Source organism: Pocillopora damicornis, chromosome 9 (genome assembly GCF_964200805.1).
Source record: "Pocillopora damicornis chromosome 9, jaPocDami1.2, whole genome shotgun sequence".
Classification (NCBI taxonomy): domain Eukaryota; kingdom Metazoa; phylum Cnidaria; class Anthozoa; order Scleractinia; family Pocilloporidae; genus Pocillopora; species Pocillopora damicornis.
Window position 1 is genome coordinate 10,765,113 of NC_142678.1, and position 17,954 is coordinate 10,783,066.

At 38.4% G+C, this 17,954-nt stretch overlaps 1 protein-coding gene across 8 annotated transcripts; it reads left to right on the forward strand.

Annotated features, from left to right (window-relative positions):
- The first annotated feature begins 330 nt into the window (after positions 1-330).
- On the forward strand, positions 331-14,937 carry LOC113668536 (uncharacterized). Of its 8 annotated transcripts, XM_027184449.2 has the most exons (14): positions 331-402; positions 7,424-7,463; positions 7,907-8,007; positions 9,067-9,117; positions 9,349-9,390; positions 9,721-9,900; positions 10,135-10,451; positions 10,712-10,858; positions 11,368-11,482; positions 11,851-11,898; positions 12,163-12,755; positions 13,404-13,433; positions 13,783-13,920; positions 14,556-14,937. In XM_027184449.2, the coding sequence occupies exons 3-14, from the start codon at positions 7,956-7,958 to the stop codon at positions 14,601-14,603; spliced, it is 1,761 nt and encodes a 586-aa protein (XP_027040250.2). In that variant the 5' UTR covers positions 331-402; positions 7,424-7,463; positions 7,907-7,955; the 3' UTR covers positions 14,604-14,937. The 8 variants fall into 8 exon arrangements, with proteins under 8 accessions (XP_027040250.2, XP_089039576.1, XP_089039574.1 ...); XM_027184448.2 differs by lacking the exons at positions 331-402; positions 7,424-7,463 and adding an exon at positions 7,490-7,587; XM_089183448.1 differs by lacking the exons at positions 331-402; positions 9,349-9,390 and having other exon boundaries at positions 7,327-7,463.
- Positions 14,938-17,954: the final 3,017 nt, after the last annotated feature.

The window sequence follows — 17,954 nt, forward strand, 5'->3', positions numbered from 1 at the left end:
TAATGTTTTGCCACCAACACAAACCACTTGCTGATTTTTCCCCTTTTTACGGGTTGTAGTTTTCTAAGTTTTTCATTGTAGCCAAATAGCCTAACCCTGGATTACACAGATCATGGATGAAATATAAATTGAGGGAGTATAAACACTATTTTTCACGTAAGAGGGGGTGAAGTATTTGATCGATTTAATTGCTACAACCTGCTGTCACCATCCAGATTGACACCAAATCACGACCTTTTCACTTCTCATTTCTATCTTCAATTAATTCTGAGCATTGTAAACTCCAACCCGTTAGAAATAGGATCGTCATAAATGTAGATCGGGGTGTACTCTGAGGTCAGAAGATTAGGACCAACGGATGTGGTTGCCTTCGTGAACGGGGCAAAAACACAACTGGAAATCGTAAGAAATTTTCTCTCTTTCCTTTATCCTTTTACAAGCAACTACTCCTGGCTTCTGCACCCAGTGCAGCGCATTATATTTTCCGAGGAAAAAAATTATTACCATAGTACAGTTTTAGTTCAGTTCTCCTTACTTTCATTAACGCGCATTTGGAGGGACTGAAACGAGCATTTCCTGAAGCATGATGTTTTCTGATGGAAAAATAGAATTACAACGCTCCACCACTCATTACCAAGAAACAACTTATGAGAAAGTTTGACCCTCTAACTGATTTAAAATGTTACTATTCTTTCGAGCGACCATCGATTTGAAAACCTGAAATGTGTTATCTGGCGAAAAAACCCAAAATATATAGGTCAACACCTTTCGCAATCTCAACCTTAAATGCAAATTAAACTATGTGAAATTCAAACTTTTGGTCTCAGAATAACGTAATTTGATGAAGCTTGATGAAACTCATTACTTGTTATGTTAAGCTCAATGTAATGGCAGAGAGATACCAGGTCCGTGAAATAACGTGCTAAACTTGACTGAGCATAAAATTCTGAGTGATTCAAACCATCAATTCCTGAAGTAGCTCGTAGTAATTACGCGCTGTACGCGTTCCCCAGATGCAATGTCTCTTTTGCGCTGATCGCGTCTTTCCAACAGGCGCTCTTACCATGTGACCAAACTTCCTCTTTTTGTTTAAAGTTCATAGCTCCTGCCTATTTCTCCTCGTATATTATTAGATTTTCCAACATTCCTAACTATTCTATAAGGCAGAACACTAGATTATCGTTGTCGGAAACAGAAACAAATTTTGGTAAAAACACTTTGCTTTTTAACTGAAAGAAAAGTTTTAACCCTTATCGTGCGGCTCCCGGAATATTCCGGGCGCACGTGTTCGTCCATGTGGACGGGTCCCGCAATATTCCGGGTTTCCGAACATCATTGTTTTATTGGCGTAGAAGTTCGGAATATGTCGGGCTTAGGTAGGTTTACGGTCATGGGCCTACCAAAGAGACATAAATTAAGCATCCGACAGAGTTCCGAAGATCCGAGTAGAATAAAAGAATTAATTAGCATGAAATATATTTTGTTGCGCGGTAAAACTGATAAACAAAGATGGCGGCCAATATTATATTTGTTGATGAAGGAACTATCGATGAAGTTGTTGGTGGAGAGGATAGCGATTTCGATGAAAACACGGATAATTCTGAAAGCAGCGAAGAAGAAGATGGCAGAAGCGAAGAAGACAGTGATGGCGAGGCGGAGAGCGAAGAAGAAACCGAAGAAGACAACTGGGTCCTTGGCGATCGTATCCCGCGAAGGCTTGACTTCACAGCTGATCGAGGGTTGAATGTGGAGCTTCCTGACAATCCATCATTCTCCGACTACTTTCATCTCCTCTTCCCTGAAAACCTATTTGATGAGATTGCATCCCAAACAAATAAATATGCAAGGGAAACAATCGCATCTTTACAGCGAAGAGATCGTTTACCTCAGCACTCGAGGTTTAGAAATTGGCCTGAGGATGGTGTGACATCTGGTGAGATGAAAGCTTTTCTTGCCATGATAACTGCAATGGGCCTGGTGAATCAAGAGAATATCCAGGATTACTGGTCCACCGACGAGGTTTTATCTACTCCCTTTTTCCCTCAAATTATGTCAAGAGACAAATTTATGAACATTTTAACATTTTTTCACTTGTGCAATAATGATAATTAAATTCCTCGAGGACAGGAAGGGTATAACCCAGTAAACAAGCTTGGCACTATATACAGTGTTGTCACTGGGAATTTTTCAGATGTCTGGAAGCCAGGCAAAAATATTTGTATAGATGAGGGAATGATTCCATTCAGAGGAAAAGTGCACTTCAAAGTGTACAATCCAGACAAGCCAGACAAGTATGGTGTAAAGTCATACCAGTTGTGTGACTCAAGTAATGGCTATTGTTGCAGGTTTGAAATTTACACTGGTGTAAACCAAGAACCACCCAGTGCTAAAGGCAAAACATATGACTTAGTCATGAGGCTCATGCAACCTTATTTGAATGTGGGTAGGTGTTTGTATGTTGACAACTACTATACATCACCTACTTTATTTGCTGAGCTCTATAGGCAGAACACTGGGGCCTGTGGAACAGCCCGCTACAGGAAAGGTATTCCCCAGGAATTTAAAAGGGCGCAAGTGAAAAAAAAAGGTGACAAGTTTGTTATGAACAATGGAACTTTGCTGGCTGTTAAATTTAAGGACCGCAGAGTTTTCCAGATGCTGTCATCTGTTCACTCCATTGCAGATGTAGAAGTTGGCTGAAATCACCCTGGAACTGGGCGCCCAATCACTAAACCCGAGATTGTACATCACTACAACAAGTTCATGGGGGCAGTTGACAGGTGTGATCAGATGGTGGCCTATTCCTGCTTCAGGCGACACAGTGTTGTTCAGTGTTCTTCCATCTGTTTTCCTTAAGCATCCTGAATGCTTACATCCTCTACAAACAAAGAACCCAGTCACCTGTACTGCAAAGGACCTTTCGAAGGGAGCTTGTGAAGGAGCTTGTTAGGAATTCTGGCATCTCCCATTCTCTCACTCCAAGAGGCCGCCCAAGGAGGTCAGCTGAAGGCTTAACCTGCCTTCAAGTTGGAGGTCACTTCCCAGAGAAAATACTGGGTACTGGGAAGAAGTCCAACATCACCCGGGCATGTGTGGTTTGCTTTCCTGCCCAAAAGAAGATTCTGAAAAGGACAGGAGATAAAAGGAAGAGGCCAGGGAAAGAGTCTAGCTTTCAGTGCAGTGTCTGTAAAGTAGCACTCTGTATGCAAGACTGCTTCTGGTTGTACCACACTGTTGAGGACTATGTTGCTGCTTACATTCGAAGACATGATGCGAATAATGACAATGTGGATGCTGAAACCAATTGATTAACTGATCATAGCCATTATTCATCTTTTTTTGGTTTTGTTTGGTTTTGAAGTCAATTCAAACACAGAAATAGATAAATTGAGACCAATTAGACCCATAAAACTGAGCTGACTGTTTTCAACTAATTCAAAACCAAACAATGTAAATAAATTCCTAATTTGATTATGTGTTGACTAGACGAATATGCAATTTTGCTACTATTTTGAGAAAAAAATGCTCTCACAGTCACAGGAATTGTTTTATCAAGTTGTTGGACTAGGGCTTAACTCTGGTTGCCATTTTAGGCTTGTACAGATAATTTTTGGAAGAAATTAATATGATGTGTTATTTGTTAATGTATAACTTTTGTCAAAAACATGATTTCATAGCTAAATTTTAAAAGCAACTTAGGTTCAAAATTTATTATAATAGAATAATCAGAAAGGAAATTTATTAAGCTTTAATTTGATATATAGGTTGTTGGGATTTGATGAAAAGTAAAGCTTTCAATGCTGTTGAAAGGATCAACTGTCGTGCATGAGTGCGTTTCTAAAAATAAAGTCAGTTTAAGGGATTGTAACCTGAACTCAAAGTCAGCGTGCAAAATAGATTTTAATGCGGGTCTAATTTTTTTGAGAATTTTTTTAGTTACTTGATAGAAATTAGATTTTTAACGTAATTTTAATTTTTTAACCAAATTTTAATCATAATTTATATTTGATATCAGGCTCAACCCTGAAAACTTGTCCAATGAGAACCTTATACTAATCGCAAAATAGCTTTCATGGTAAAAGGACTGAAATTAATCCTAAGTACCCCTGTACTGGCTTCGCATAAAACCCTCCTTAAAGATTTTACGGACTTTACTCGCTCTTTGCGCCTAAAATAGCCAAACGCTACCAAATAGGCAAACGGTTGCTTTTGAAAATTATTTGGAGCTCACGGAAGTAGAGACTGCCTCTATAACCATTCCCAACGGAAAAGATAATCTAAAAGCAAAGCAAAAATATGCAGTTAACAGCGAGATAAATCTTAAAAAAGCCGACAAAGAAACCACAACAGTTATAATGAATACCAAACTAGCAGTCTCTAATAGGAAGTGAAATACTTCGAGGTTAACTCAATATACTTTCGCCGCAAAACTTCATAAAACTCACCTCACATAAGAAAATCCCCACTCCAGCACACTTCAAAGCATGCGGTCGACTCTGTCAATGCTACACATTGGTTCGCTACCGCTGACCAATGTATTGTAGACGTGTTCATAGGAACAAACATATTTCGGTAGCCCGACCACAAATCGAAATCAGAACTGGCTGTATACTCGTGCTTAGACCTACGCACAATAGAAAGCTCGTCAAGATTAGTGTTGTTGCGAGCGAACGCAGCAAGCGAGCAGCAACAAAACATACAGGAGGGTTACGAACAAGTCTCTAACGAGAAATTCCAATATCCCCTTACACAACCAACAGTGTCTGAAACAGCCAAAAAAGTCAAAACGATTGTCAGCATTTTGTTTACTAAAGAACACATTGACAACATGACCTATAAGTGGCTCAATTCAGGCGAAAAAACAACCTAGAATACAGAAATTTTATATGCTGACCAAAGTACATGAAAACCATTCCTGTCGGCAGACCCATCGTGTCTAGTAACATGGCCCGACAGAATGTATTTCCAGTTCTTACAACTGATCGCGAAAACACAAGCCTTACATTAAAGACACTACTCAGTTTACAAACTTTATCGGAAACAATCCACTTCCAGAAGAAGCGGTTTTAGCTACTTTCGACGTTTTTACTGATCAGTTATACTAACATTCCCCTAGAAGAGGGAATTAAAGTCATCGGTCAAAACTACGAAGAGCATTTCAGTCAAAACGTCCGATCCCAACAAAACGAAAATTCTCAAATTCGGCGACAAACACAATCTACAAACGCACGGAGTAGCTGTGGAAACAAAAATGGAGGTAGCTTTTGCGGTCATATTCATGGCTCATGTTAAGAAACAGCTACTAGCTACTAGCTACAAGCCCACATGAACCATTTCTTTGCAAAAGATACATCGAGGACATTTTTTTTCCGTGTGGACCTTTTCCGAAACCAAAATCAACAACTTCATTGATTTCGCTTTACGATTTCATTCTACGCCACTATTATATTCACGCATAAACTGTCGTCAGAAAAAATTGTTTTCCTCAATACTGAGGTTTTTTAAAGGACCCAGATTTATCGACAGCAAAATCCGTGATGTTTACACATATTATAAGCCGACAGAAATGTTCCAATAAACGCACTTCTCTCCATGCCACCCTCTCAGTGTTTAGAAAGGTTTTGTAGAAGGAAAAGCACTACGCTTGCTGAGAACAATCTCTCAACAATCTCAACAATCTTTTGAATGGAAGAAGAAAAAATTTTGTAACTCGCCATATAAAACAAGGCTACCCTCAGGACCTCGTCGAAAAGATCTTAACCGAACCAAAATTTTTATCACGCAACACTGCTTTTAAAAAACAGACTGAAATCATTTAAAAGATTTTGCCGTTCGTTCCAACTTTCAACCCTGCCAACCAGAATCTTAGAGAGATTCTTTAGAGACTCTGGCACCTCATTTCTGGCAACAATGACCTGGCGCAAATATATCCTAATCCCTTAATTGTTGTCATCAGAAGGACAGGTCTCTAAAAGATTCTCTTATTAGAGCACAACTTCCTTCGCTTTAATCACACAACAGAATTTTAGGAGTTAACACGGTAAAGGTCTAGTGACAGTACTATAGCACTGAGCTGAATTGGCTTCCTTGTCTGATAAAAGTTTTACTTTACTTTAACCTGTGAATTCCTGCCACAATTCCCTTATTGCTGAAGTCTACGAGTTTGTTATGTAACCTTGCAAATCCCCTGTATTATATTAATTAAATAGCCCGAGTTATCAACTTTTATATCATATTATTATTTTACTATTACGCCATTTTACCATATTGGGGAAACGGAACGCGAAAAATATGTAACAATATTTCATAGTAGAACAGGGGGAAAGTGGAGCAACAAAATGGCCGCACTGAACTACCCAGACAGTGATTGTTCATCCTTTTCTCAGGCATGACTCTCTCAGAAACGAACGTTAGGCCAAGAAGATTTTTGGTGGTCGGAAAGAAAACTTTTTCAAATTACTTCATCTTCTACGCACGTCGTATGCGATCAGTGCGATGCTCAGATTAAACTGTCAGGAGTATTTCCAAAACTAGATGTCAAATGGTAGAAAATGAAACTCTTGATATAAAGTTTAACATGTAATGCGAGCGAACATCTTGCTCATTGCCAGTATAATTCCTTGCCCTTATGAGGCTCGCAAAAAAAATACGCAACTCGCAAAATATCTGCTCGTATTATATGTTAAACCAGAGAATGAGGTGTATATATTTACAAAAACAGGACCTCTTTAAAGACATATTGCAAATGTTTTCTAGAAGATTGTGATTCGATAGCATTCAAATATGTCCCAAGCGCTTCACTAAGTTTGGAAAAGGTGTTAAATACGGTGTCCAATAAGGTGTCCTGTATGCATTGCCAATGCCACTTCATCTGTGTACGCGCATGCCATATGTGAGCTGCTCGGTATAAAGCGCTCAAAGCAAAACAAAAAAGTTTATCAAGCGTTTGTTACAACGCAAATACGGATTCTAAACATGCAACTAACACGGCGTAATTTAAGAAATTACAATGCATGTAGTGTAGATAACCAACGGTTATGTACTAGGTAAACCCACCATGTTTCTACAGAATGCACATAACAAGGTTGTGTTGGTGTTTGCATTTATCACCTTAGTCAAATTATTATACCTGTCAATCGATTTAAAACGATCCGCCTGTTAAGAGACTAATATTTCAGTGTTACTGAAGCGTTACCAGAGCGAAGTGATTTATCAGTCTATCAGCAAGAACAGTTTTAAGTCTCATGTTCGGAGTCAGCAGGTGAATAATCACGAAACACTAAGCACAGTCGAAACCCTCCTACAACATGGTAACCCCAGAATAATCCTTCAAGAAAGAGGATACAAGCAATCATCGCCTTCGTTTCTTCTTGATAACCTAGGTTTAACTAAACATTTAATCTTTACTTTCTCCCACGTGCAGGCTAAATATTGGCGAAGTCGATGGACTGCACAACTTAGTGGTAAATATTTAATTTTGCTTGACTTTAGAACATCTTGTTGAATCTAATGACGTCATTTAGTGGAAATGACCAAATAGGAAACATTTTCAAGTTCTCTTTGATCTGGATTTTTGTTTTTTGAACGGTAAGTTAGAATGTGATTGAAGTTTTTAGCTTTCTGTAACTCCTATTTACATATACAAAGCAAAATATTTCAGCTTGCGAATGGAACAGATTTTATTATATAAACAATAATAATTACAAGCAACATAGAAAAAACCTGCTTTGCTAAGAGGATTTGGAGCAAAGTTGAAAATATGGTAGAAACATGTTGATAAAAACGATTAAATCTAATAAAGTTTGTTGTTGGCGAGCAGTCTATACAAACTTATCAACAAACAGGGCCTGATAACCGGAGCAGACATAACTTTTGGTGGCAAAATAATATATCATTTTCCTGGCAGGTACAAATTTGCGATAAATAAACAATAACGAACAAGGAAAGGCCGTGGAATGAACAGGAGACTTCTTCTAACGTGCCTGACATTGTGTTTGTCGCACGCGGGTAAGTTTTATGTTACAAATATCAATCAACCTGGATATAAGATGGTACTGACATGCTGTGAGATGTTTGAATATTCTAATTTCTTTCCACCAGCCTCGCCACAAGTAACAAACGATTGATGTACTAACTTTAAATGTGACCCAGTTCCCTCAGATGGAAATTGTTGTCTTCTTTTTGTATCATAATTATCAGTTCTGTTTTTAAGTCGCAATCTCCTAATTATGGTTTTTGGTTCCTATCTCAGCTTCCTTATCCTATATTTTCCATTTGACTTGACCTTTCATTTACGATTTGAAACCGTATTGTATCTAAAACTATTGCCAAAAGTTTGCCGTCCTTTTTATTGATGTAAGCGAACTGTCTAAAAAGTTTCTACGTATCTTTCCAAGAGAGTGATATTTGTTGGACTCCAAGACCAAATAAACATCCACCATATTCTTATTTTCACAATTTAGGCTAAACTGAATATTAGTGCACTCGTAAAGTCGTGATGTTTTTAAGAAGTCCGGGTAAAATCTAGAGAGACATAACAGTCGCGATCAGCGAGAAATGGACAATGTCATATCGAAATGATTGCTTGTACGGACAGTTTAAGAGTGGCGACAAATCTTATTAAGCTAAAAATAATAGTAAATTGAAAGTGAAAAAGTAAGAAACAGGTACTCTATTGTGCTTTTCGATTCACTTGCCCTCTCTCTATTCTTAAGAGGAGACTGTCCTAATCTGGTCACTGACAAAAGTCTTTTTGGGACATGCTTGCAATAAGTTGCTTATTGGGCTTGCCAAGTATATTTTCAATGGATCCACTAAAAGAGGAGGATAGACAATCCCCGAAGCTTAATTAAAGTCACTGCGAGGCCTCAACTTGGTAACAAAACGAAGAAAATCAAAATTTAATCGCAAAAATCATTGACAGAGGTTTTGCTCTATTGTGTATACTTTCCTGTTTGCTTGTTTGTTCAGTTTATAGCTTTGTGCTGTCTAGATGCTTACAGTTTGTTTAGCTATTCGTCTGCTTGCTTCACATTTATGTTGTTATTGACATTATTCTTGTTACAGTATTCTCGGCACCGTTCGAGTCATCTTCTGGAAAGTCTGGCGAAGACGAAGGTGAGCTTTGTGAACTGTTTCCTGTGTCTTTAATTTGATAAGCGCAACGGGAGCTGGGATAAGTGGGAATTATCCTCTGAGCCTGATGCTCCCAAGAATCACAAGGAAAAGAGGAAACTAACTAATCTGTAGGATGCACCAAATTTATTTATGGTGCAAGGTCAAACAGATCACAAGGAGTGTTTTATGGACAAAAAAGCGTGCAAATTTCTTTATTTGATTCGTTCTTAGCGCATCCAGCGACTCCAAAGTCGGTTAATCTTGAAGATAAAGGTAAGTTTAATTTCAAATCATGCATGTGACCTCCAAATGCATGTGCCGCGAAAATAATAAACAAATTAGCATAGTTTGGTTAAGGTTGTGATCAAGGGTTAAACGAACTTTAAACCTTCACGCAAAAAATTAGCTATACTATTCATAGTTGAATGTGTATTGTGCTCTCCCTCGTTCGTGGGACTTAAACCCGTTGTTAATTTTCTTAATGAGTGTTTTACATAAACTTGGACATAATTCATGAGTACAGCTGCTCCCTGAATGAAAAATATTGGCCTCTGTTATAGTGAGTAATGTCATAGTATGGTCAAAAATTTGTTTTTGTCTTAGTAAAAGAGGCAGTGCAAAAAGCTGAACTAGACGCAAGTCTAGCTGCGCAAGATGCTGTAAAGCATGGACATAAGGCTGAGACAAGAGTTGAGAGCATCAAAAGCTCTGAAGCAAGTGACGCCAGTAATGATCACAATTCAGACGAGAAGCCACCAGCTTCCAAAAAACATGAGACGTCAGGTAAACCCAGCGATTCCCTTAGTTAAGTTCAATCATGCTAAAACTGAAATGGTGAGATTCTCTGTTCTATTTGAATCTATGCTAATTAGTGGGAACCTTATGAAACTTAGCACCAAAATTTGTGTCAGGGCAGCAGTCTTCGATCAGCCCCTCAGTTTTGTTGCCAACTTAATATCATCTTCAATAAAACCTTAGTTACAAAATGGCTATGTGAAATTATCATCATTTTTGTAGCAAGTGACCTGGACGAAGGACCCCATGTAAAGCGAGTAAAGGAGCACAAGGTAAACCGAAAGCCAAGCGGAATGGGGAAGATGTTAGGACTGGGTGAACTGGGAGACATTGGAGGAAACAATAATGAGTACAAAGAAGACACTAGGCTGGAGGATCGCTTAGCCATGGAAGCTGAAGAGGAAAAGAAATACGAAACCGGAGAAGGATATGGCACAGGAGGAGGAGGAGGAGGAGGAGGAGGTGGAGGTGGTGGTTGGGAAGATGGAGGAAAAGGTGTGAACTGGGCCACAAATATCCAAAGACAAGATGCTGCAGAGGTAAAAATGACTGTGTCTAAAATGCCTCATCAACGAGGACTTGCTAAAGCTTTCATTCAGCAAACAATTCACTTAGCATAAGGTAGAGAGTGGACAAGATATCACAAAGATTGCAAATCGTAAAAATCACCAAAGTACTGTGAGCAAGTAGTAAACTTTGGTCTTCCATACAAATTATATTTATCTGTTTCCCCACTGCTTTAATTAGCTAGTTAAGAGCCGTAGAGCTGCTTTTACTCTTTTTCCTTGTTTATACACAGAAACAAAGCATTCAAGCCCAAGTTGCCTCTGAAAGTGCACATGAGTTGGATGAGATCCAGCGCGCCATTGCGGCTGAGTCTCAATCTTCACGCGGCTCTGCATCAATTGGCAACGGAGGTGCTTCAGTAGTTGGGGGAGCAGGCGGGGTATGTAATACTCTTTCACTTTCTACTTTCCACCATTTACTGATTTATTTTGTCGAGCTTAAATAGAACATTTTTACGGATGTTTTTCTTTTTACAAAAGCAACCGATATTGTACAAAACGTAAATAAACAAGTCATTGTTTGTATTGTTTGTCATTATCCAACTGCGCTAAGTAAAGTACAAAGAATGCGGAAGTCGGCAAAAGTGCACGCTACAACCTCGAAACTGAATCCGATAATCAATAAATATTAAGGATTGAAATAAATGAATAATTATATTCATCAACCCGCCATACCTTGCCCTTATTGTGACTTTTACTCATATTTCCATGAAATCCTGATGTAGAAGATGATTCATTTCGAGATCCATATATCATATCACTTATCATGAAAAGCTCAATGTGTCCCCAAACTTTTCATTTGAACACCAACTAACAACGTCGTTCGTTATGTATGTTTGCCTATCAAAGTGCAGTGATGATTGTTTACAGTATTTGCTCATCAAAATAGGTTCAGGATCAAGAAGGTATGCAACCAAGGATATCAAATCCAGAAGGAGGAAGAGGGCAACCAATGGCCTTTGTAGGAGCTCAGCAAAAAGGAATTACTCCTTCTGAGAACCAAGGTTAATGCATTTATATACCCATCATCTTTTTCTTCACCACCGAAATGTGCTCTGACTGTAAGATGCCTTCTAACTTTCCTAATCTTAACCAACTGTAATAACCTTAACCTACCTAAAAGTGGTCCTTTCACGACTATAAATCGCAATTAGCTATGCCAGTGTTAACTTTCTTCAAATGCGTTGACTCGACTAGCTTACAAGTAAGCTACCTAGAACAGTTTACCAACAGAGAGCTTCCTCACTTTGGCGATTAATCGATAAACTAATGATGCACATATTCCAGCATTCTAACAAGACATCTTGTTGAATGTGTCTCTCCTTTTGCATGCCTGCATGATGACGGACACATAAAAACCCTGACCACGCAGAGGAATTTCAGGAATATTCGTCACCTTATCTATCCGTTGGTCAGCCAGGTTGGTCCAAATATCTCGTAGTTCCCCTTTTCCTCTGTCGAGTCTTTTCCAGTTCGAAAATATCTAAAAAGAAATTAGGAAATTTCATACTTCCTTCTTGCTAACGAGTATCGCTGGTAGTCATCATTTTTGTTCCAAAATTAATCTCATACATTCAAGAGACACTCTAAATAGTAAAAAAAAAAACAACAACAACAACAACAGCACACACACAAGCATACAGCCGACGTGAGGCGTTTCAATTAACCAAACATTTTCGCACAGAGATCTCAAGCCTCGTTCACCAAGCCGACAAAATGTTGCCGGGCGAGATGAGAGGATCATCTCAACAAAACAACATGGTAATCGGTGGCTTAGGAGCCCGTGGAAGCCAAGGTGTAAGTGAAGGTATAGCAAGCTTTGGAGGAATAGAGGGGGGGCAGCAACTTGGAGCACAAAGTCAAGTATCACCGATGGAGCAACCTCCCGTGGCATCCGAAAGAGCTGGATATGGAGGTGCCTTGGAGCAAGGTGCAGTGAATCAGGAAGGATTGGGTCAAGGGGGTCTGGCAGGATTGAGTGACTCTGCAGTGAGCCGCATGAACGAAGGTGGAGCAGGGGGAGGATCCTTGCAAGGAATCCAGGGAGCTCAGGATGTTCAAGGGATGCAGAGCTTGACATCTGCTTTTGCAGGGGGGCAACAAGTGCAGGGTGGAATGCTATCTGATGGAGGAGGTGTTAGCAGCTTGCAAGGGCAAGGATTAATGGGAGGTGGTCTTCAAGGAGGCTTACAAGGTATGATGGGCGGTGGATTGGCAGGCCTGCCGGCCATGGGCGGTGGAGGACAATTTGCACAACAGCAAATGTCATTTAAAAAGGTTTGTGGCAAAAAGCCGAAAAAAAAAATTAAACATCGAAATGGCGTTATCTATAACTGAAAGCCGTCAATCTTACGTGACTTATGCATGTTGTCACTACTGCTTTTCTCTTTTCATAAGGCGTGGTTGATAAAATACAGGCAAAAGTCAACATACATTCAGCAAGGAAGAGCAAACCTTGAATCCAGAGACGCAAGAAAGGATAATCATGTGCATGATTGATCTTTGGGGAAGGTTTAAATGTTCTTGGTGAATAAAAGAATCACGAAACGATATTTTTTAAATTTGTTTGGTTTGAAAAAGAAAGATTGTATCTCAGTAAATAAGATGAAGGGTGTCCGTACATCAGACGTGTGGTTTGATCATAGACACTATTAAGTTATTTCGAATAGGAAAAAGCTTTGTGTTCAGAAATGTACCGTAAACGCTACGTTACTATCACATCACAAATCTGTTCATCTTCCACTGACACATAAGTTCACCACATGTGCCTGCTAGCTATTACTACATAGTAAGTTATGACTTTCTTTATAAATACTTCAAAAGGAATGGACAAAGACATTTTCATCATTTCTACGGACTAATGATAACAATAACTGCGGCAGAATACTACTGACTCACTGACGACTTACTTTTATCCCTGAACAGTCAACAATAGCAAGACCACGAGACTTCCAGGTAACGATTTAACTTTACTGGCAGTTAGACAAAGTAAAACCTTGAAAACGACTTTGACGTCGCCGTAAGGACAAACAATTGATACCTTTGGCCTCTATTGGACGGACACCATCATCACAATTCATCTCTTCCATCGATACTCTTACCAAATTCATCTACTTAAATGAACCCCTTTTTTTTCTGAGTGACTTTAAGACCGGCAACATCTAAGAAAATTGCAAGTGAGCCACGGCTAACGTTCTTGTCGATCTGCAATTACCTTGCTTTCACAACAAATAGCGAGGCATTTTTAAAAATTAGCCGTATTAAGCTCAGTTTGGTTGGACATCAATGTTAATTTCAATTTCAGCGCTCCAAGACACACCAGAAGGAGGACACCAAGACTAAACATAGGAAACCTTCCCAAATACATAAAGATGCTTTTTCAAAGAATTCTGTGCCAAAGAGGCATTTAATGGAGGATAGAAAGACAGTATCAGTCAAAAAGGTAGGACGCTATCGATGAATAACGTTCAGAGATTTTCTAGCTGAAATCTGCTTGTGGCATGGAAAATTTCATCAGGAACTGAGCGTGGGCGAAATACAAATTTGGCAATATTTTTTCGATATTCTTCCAGCTGCAGGACATTAAAACGGAACGAAGCAGATATAAACCAATTGAGTTATAGCACATTATGCTTATCAAAGACATTTCCCCAAATCGTAATCAAATATAAATCAGGGTTATAAGTTAAAGGTTTAAAACAGTCTCCCTTCATGGAATTTTTCAATGTACCAAATGTATATTTTTCAGCGTTCCAATCTACAAGCTTCTTTTTCTACAGGAACGCATTTTTGCGGAGCTAACACAATCCACAAAATCCCCAAGAATGAAAAATTTTCAGCGAAAGCGGTTTTTGAAAATTGAGATCAAACATTCTATCATCCTCTGAGGATTTAAACGATGAGGACCATAAAATTTGCGGAAAGTTGAAACTGAGTGCAAAAATGTGAATTTTGAAGGAATTAAGTGTGCAATTAAATGAATATCACGAACAAGTACTGAGCTGATTATGAGTGCAATTTGAAATAAATAAGTACGAGTAATTTTTTCAAAGACCATTTTTTTCCTGTTCCTTTTAGAGTAAAATGATGAGGAGGCAACATTCAAAGCACTCGACCGCATTTTAAAACTGACTCGCTCCGCCTAAAGCACGAGCCATTACGAACGCTTCAAATTTTCCTGGCAAAGAATGAAACGCCCACGAGTTTTCTTGGCCATCAGAATTATAGATTGCAAGAAGATGTACTGACAATTCGTTTGCAATATTTGTTTTAAATCGTCCTAAAGGAGCAAGAAATCTTCTCAAATGAAGCCAGTCGTAAATTTCATTGGCATGACGCATGCGTGATCGGCAAGACATGAGTTGTCAAAAACTAGACATTTAATGATGTGACATTTTTTATCTAATACCATTCTAGAATGAATACCTAGCTTTGAAAAAAATAAAAACCAAGAAAGATATTGTGTTGTAAATTCTTTAATTGTCTGGTTACTTCGATCTATGTCAGCTCGTCGTTTCTTTATCTATTAAGTTACTCTAAACATTGCAGAAACAAAGGATGGATAAAGGAGACCTGGTTTGTCAAGAAGCTGATAGTTTAAGAGAGAACGTTCTGCTTGTTAACGTGTTTCGTTGTGCTGAGAGCAAAGAAAACAGGGGAAATTTCATTTAATAGACACACTGCTCATGCATCTCATATGGATAAAGGTTCTTTTACTTTCTACTTAAGGTCGTAATCAATCTTTACACCAGAATTTCTACATGAGGTAGATGAGAAAGACATGAAAATAATTTTTAGTGTTGCGAAACGCACTGGTTACGTAATATATCCGTGTCTCAAAAACACGAAAAATGCATTATTTTTAGCTCCTCGAGAAGCAAAGTAAAGCAAAACATCCAATAGCTTTCTAGTTTCCTTTGAACAACCAAATTCTCGATTCGTCCCGGAGTAAAACTAAAGTTCCACCAAAACATCGCCAGACCAAGATTTGCATTTCTGCAAGCTGTTGCATGTTGAGGAACTAGTTGCCCATTCCAAGACATAGTCTCTCAGGGTAAGTAAGGCTTATCATCGTTCCTTAAATTTCGTCATACAAAATGTGGAAGAAAATTAACGCATATAACAGAATGACGATGTCATGCAAATTCGATCAGATTAAAAAGAGCATTATATGAACATAATAACACTAACAGGCCCTCTGCTCGAATCGAATGACCTTTCTATGTTAAAATCGTTAAGAAGTTCTTGGTTTCCTTTTGGGAAAAGAAAACATCCGCTGATTTTAATCGTTTAGGAGGATTAACTTTAAAAATCATTGTTTTAACTTACCATATCTTAACACTGAAGATAACGCCAGCGGCCAGTGTTTTACGAGATGAGGATGGTGATTACTGGCGTCAAGTTAATGTAACAAAGCAGCATTTGTGATTCTACACATCATAAAACGTTTGCCCGCAAAACCGACCATGATATACGACATTGCCGTTCACACATCTGAATTTTTTATACTTAGCGTCTGGTTGAATCAGTTGTATGAATCCGAAAAAATTATCTACAGCGTTTGTACGTATAACCTCCACCTATTCGGAGATTATTACATTGAGACCTTCCAGTTTCATTTAGAAATTCGTCTTCAAAAGATGATTTCTTTAGATTTTTGACTCCAAATAATTTCCGGGCGTCATAGTGCGCATAGTAAAAGAGAAGGAAAGTGAAAAAAGAATATGGCGGGTTGCTTGGCAGGTTTACAGTCACCTTTATTGAACTGCATCAGTAAACCACAGCCAAAAGCTAAAGGAAACCTAGGTGAAGTCGGCATATCCCGGCCAACCCCCTAGCGAGAATCACGTTTCACTAAATCAAACCGATGTTATGTAATTGTTAACTAACGCATGTCACACGTCGTTTTTCGTTTCCTATATGGCCTTCCCGCTTCTCGTTTAGTGAACCTTGGTTGCTTGTGATTAAGATTGATGTATTGACGAACTGAGCGAGGAGATTGAGACCATCAGCATAGGAGTCTATTTAATAAGGAAATGTGCTAAGAATGTCTGTTCAGAAAGTCCGTAATCGCCTTGAGTATTAGCAATAAATATTTGATGAACATTGTTATTATCCTTATTAAAAATTTCCGTCATTTTCTCCCATTGTTGAAACAGAAATGAGTATTTTGCCGCCATAATGTGGAAGATCCCTTTTTTGCCAACAGGAAAAGGCCACTTTAGATTACCCCCAAGAAACTGATTATTATGCAAATTCTACTCCCTTAATTTAAACCCGAGTATTAAAATTAATTTTCAGGAATTCAAACTCATTTTAGTATAAAATCCAATCATAATCGTGATCTGTTTCCAAATTTCCCAAGTGTCTTCAATTTTTTGGGGGGGGCAGTGTTTTTCTTATTCCGTTTAAAACAAATTCAAGCCAGTCAAACTGATGTTACATAACTTTTTCACGGACCTTTTACCATTTGAGGACGAGTAACACCTATTCAAAGATATCATCAGTTGTAACCGTGATCCGCGACATGACACTTCTGCGGACTAATTGAAGTTGGACATATTATTTCCGATATTTGATAATTGCTCTCAGCATTAATATTGCCAAGATCAGAAACACATTTATCAGTTCTAAACTTGATCGCTTGGTGATGCAATTGCTGAGCTTGCATTGGTTACAAAAATACCCTTCCCCCTTTCAAGCTAATAGACTACAATGACTCTCTCTTTCTTCGTAAATTATAAATGACTGAGCAAATCATTAAAGCAATTTCGAACAGTTTCTTAAAGTATGCTTATTTGTGGCCTTTTGTTTTCTCGTCAGTCACGGCTTGTAAGATAATAATACTTGACTGCTACTTGAAAAGTAAAAAGGGACGTTGGTTAAGTGAAAACAAAGCGATATACTGTAAGCTGTTCTAAAATCTTACTTGATGTATACTTTAAATGCAAGGACGTAGAATGTTTTTAGCAGGCAATTTAATTATTCTTCCTCAGTGTTGACTACAGTTTGTCCAATCGCGAGATTTTGGTTTTAATTACGTCTGAGTTCAGCAGGTGTACCACAAATTCATTTTCAGTTTTGAGGAGCAAAAGCGAATTTCAAAAGGATAAGCTTTACTTTATTTTAAATGGGTTAAATTGTTGTGTATCTAATTGCAATACTAAAATTGGTGAATCAGTTTACAGCCACATTTACAAATTACAGTAAATTTCTGAAGCAAGGATTTAAATTTCTAAAGGAAGATTCCATCCCTGAAGCTTGAGACTTTCTTCAAAGGCTCGATGAGAAGAGAAACTCCTAGTTTGTGTCATATATAATTCGCTTGCATGTTAAAGCAATTAATTTAGAAAGCGTATCATACATTTGGGATCAAAGTGACCGATGTAAATATGCCACAACAGCTCCACATTCACATGTCCGGATGTATAAGCGCCAAAAAACTTAAAGATTTCCTTAAAGGTGTTTTCCCTCTTT

Bases quoted from the DNA above. Each gene is read 5' to 3' on its own strand.
- LOC113668536 (XM_027184449.2), top strand. From the start codon at position 7,956: ATGAACAGGAGACTTCTTCTAACGTGCCTGACATTGTGTTTGTCGCAC. The intron at 9,901-10,134 runs GTAAACCCAGCG...TCATTTTTGTAG, and splicing joins CAAAAAACATGAGACGTCAG to CAAGTGACCTGGACGAAGGA. The intron at 13,921-14,555 runs GTAGGACGCTAT...TGTTCCTTTTAG, and splicing joins AGACAGTATCAGTCAAAAAG to AGTAAAATGATGAGGAGGCA.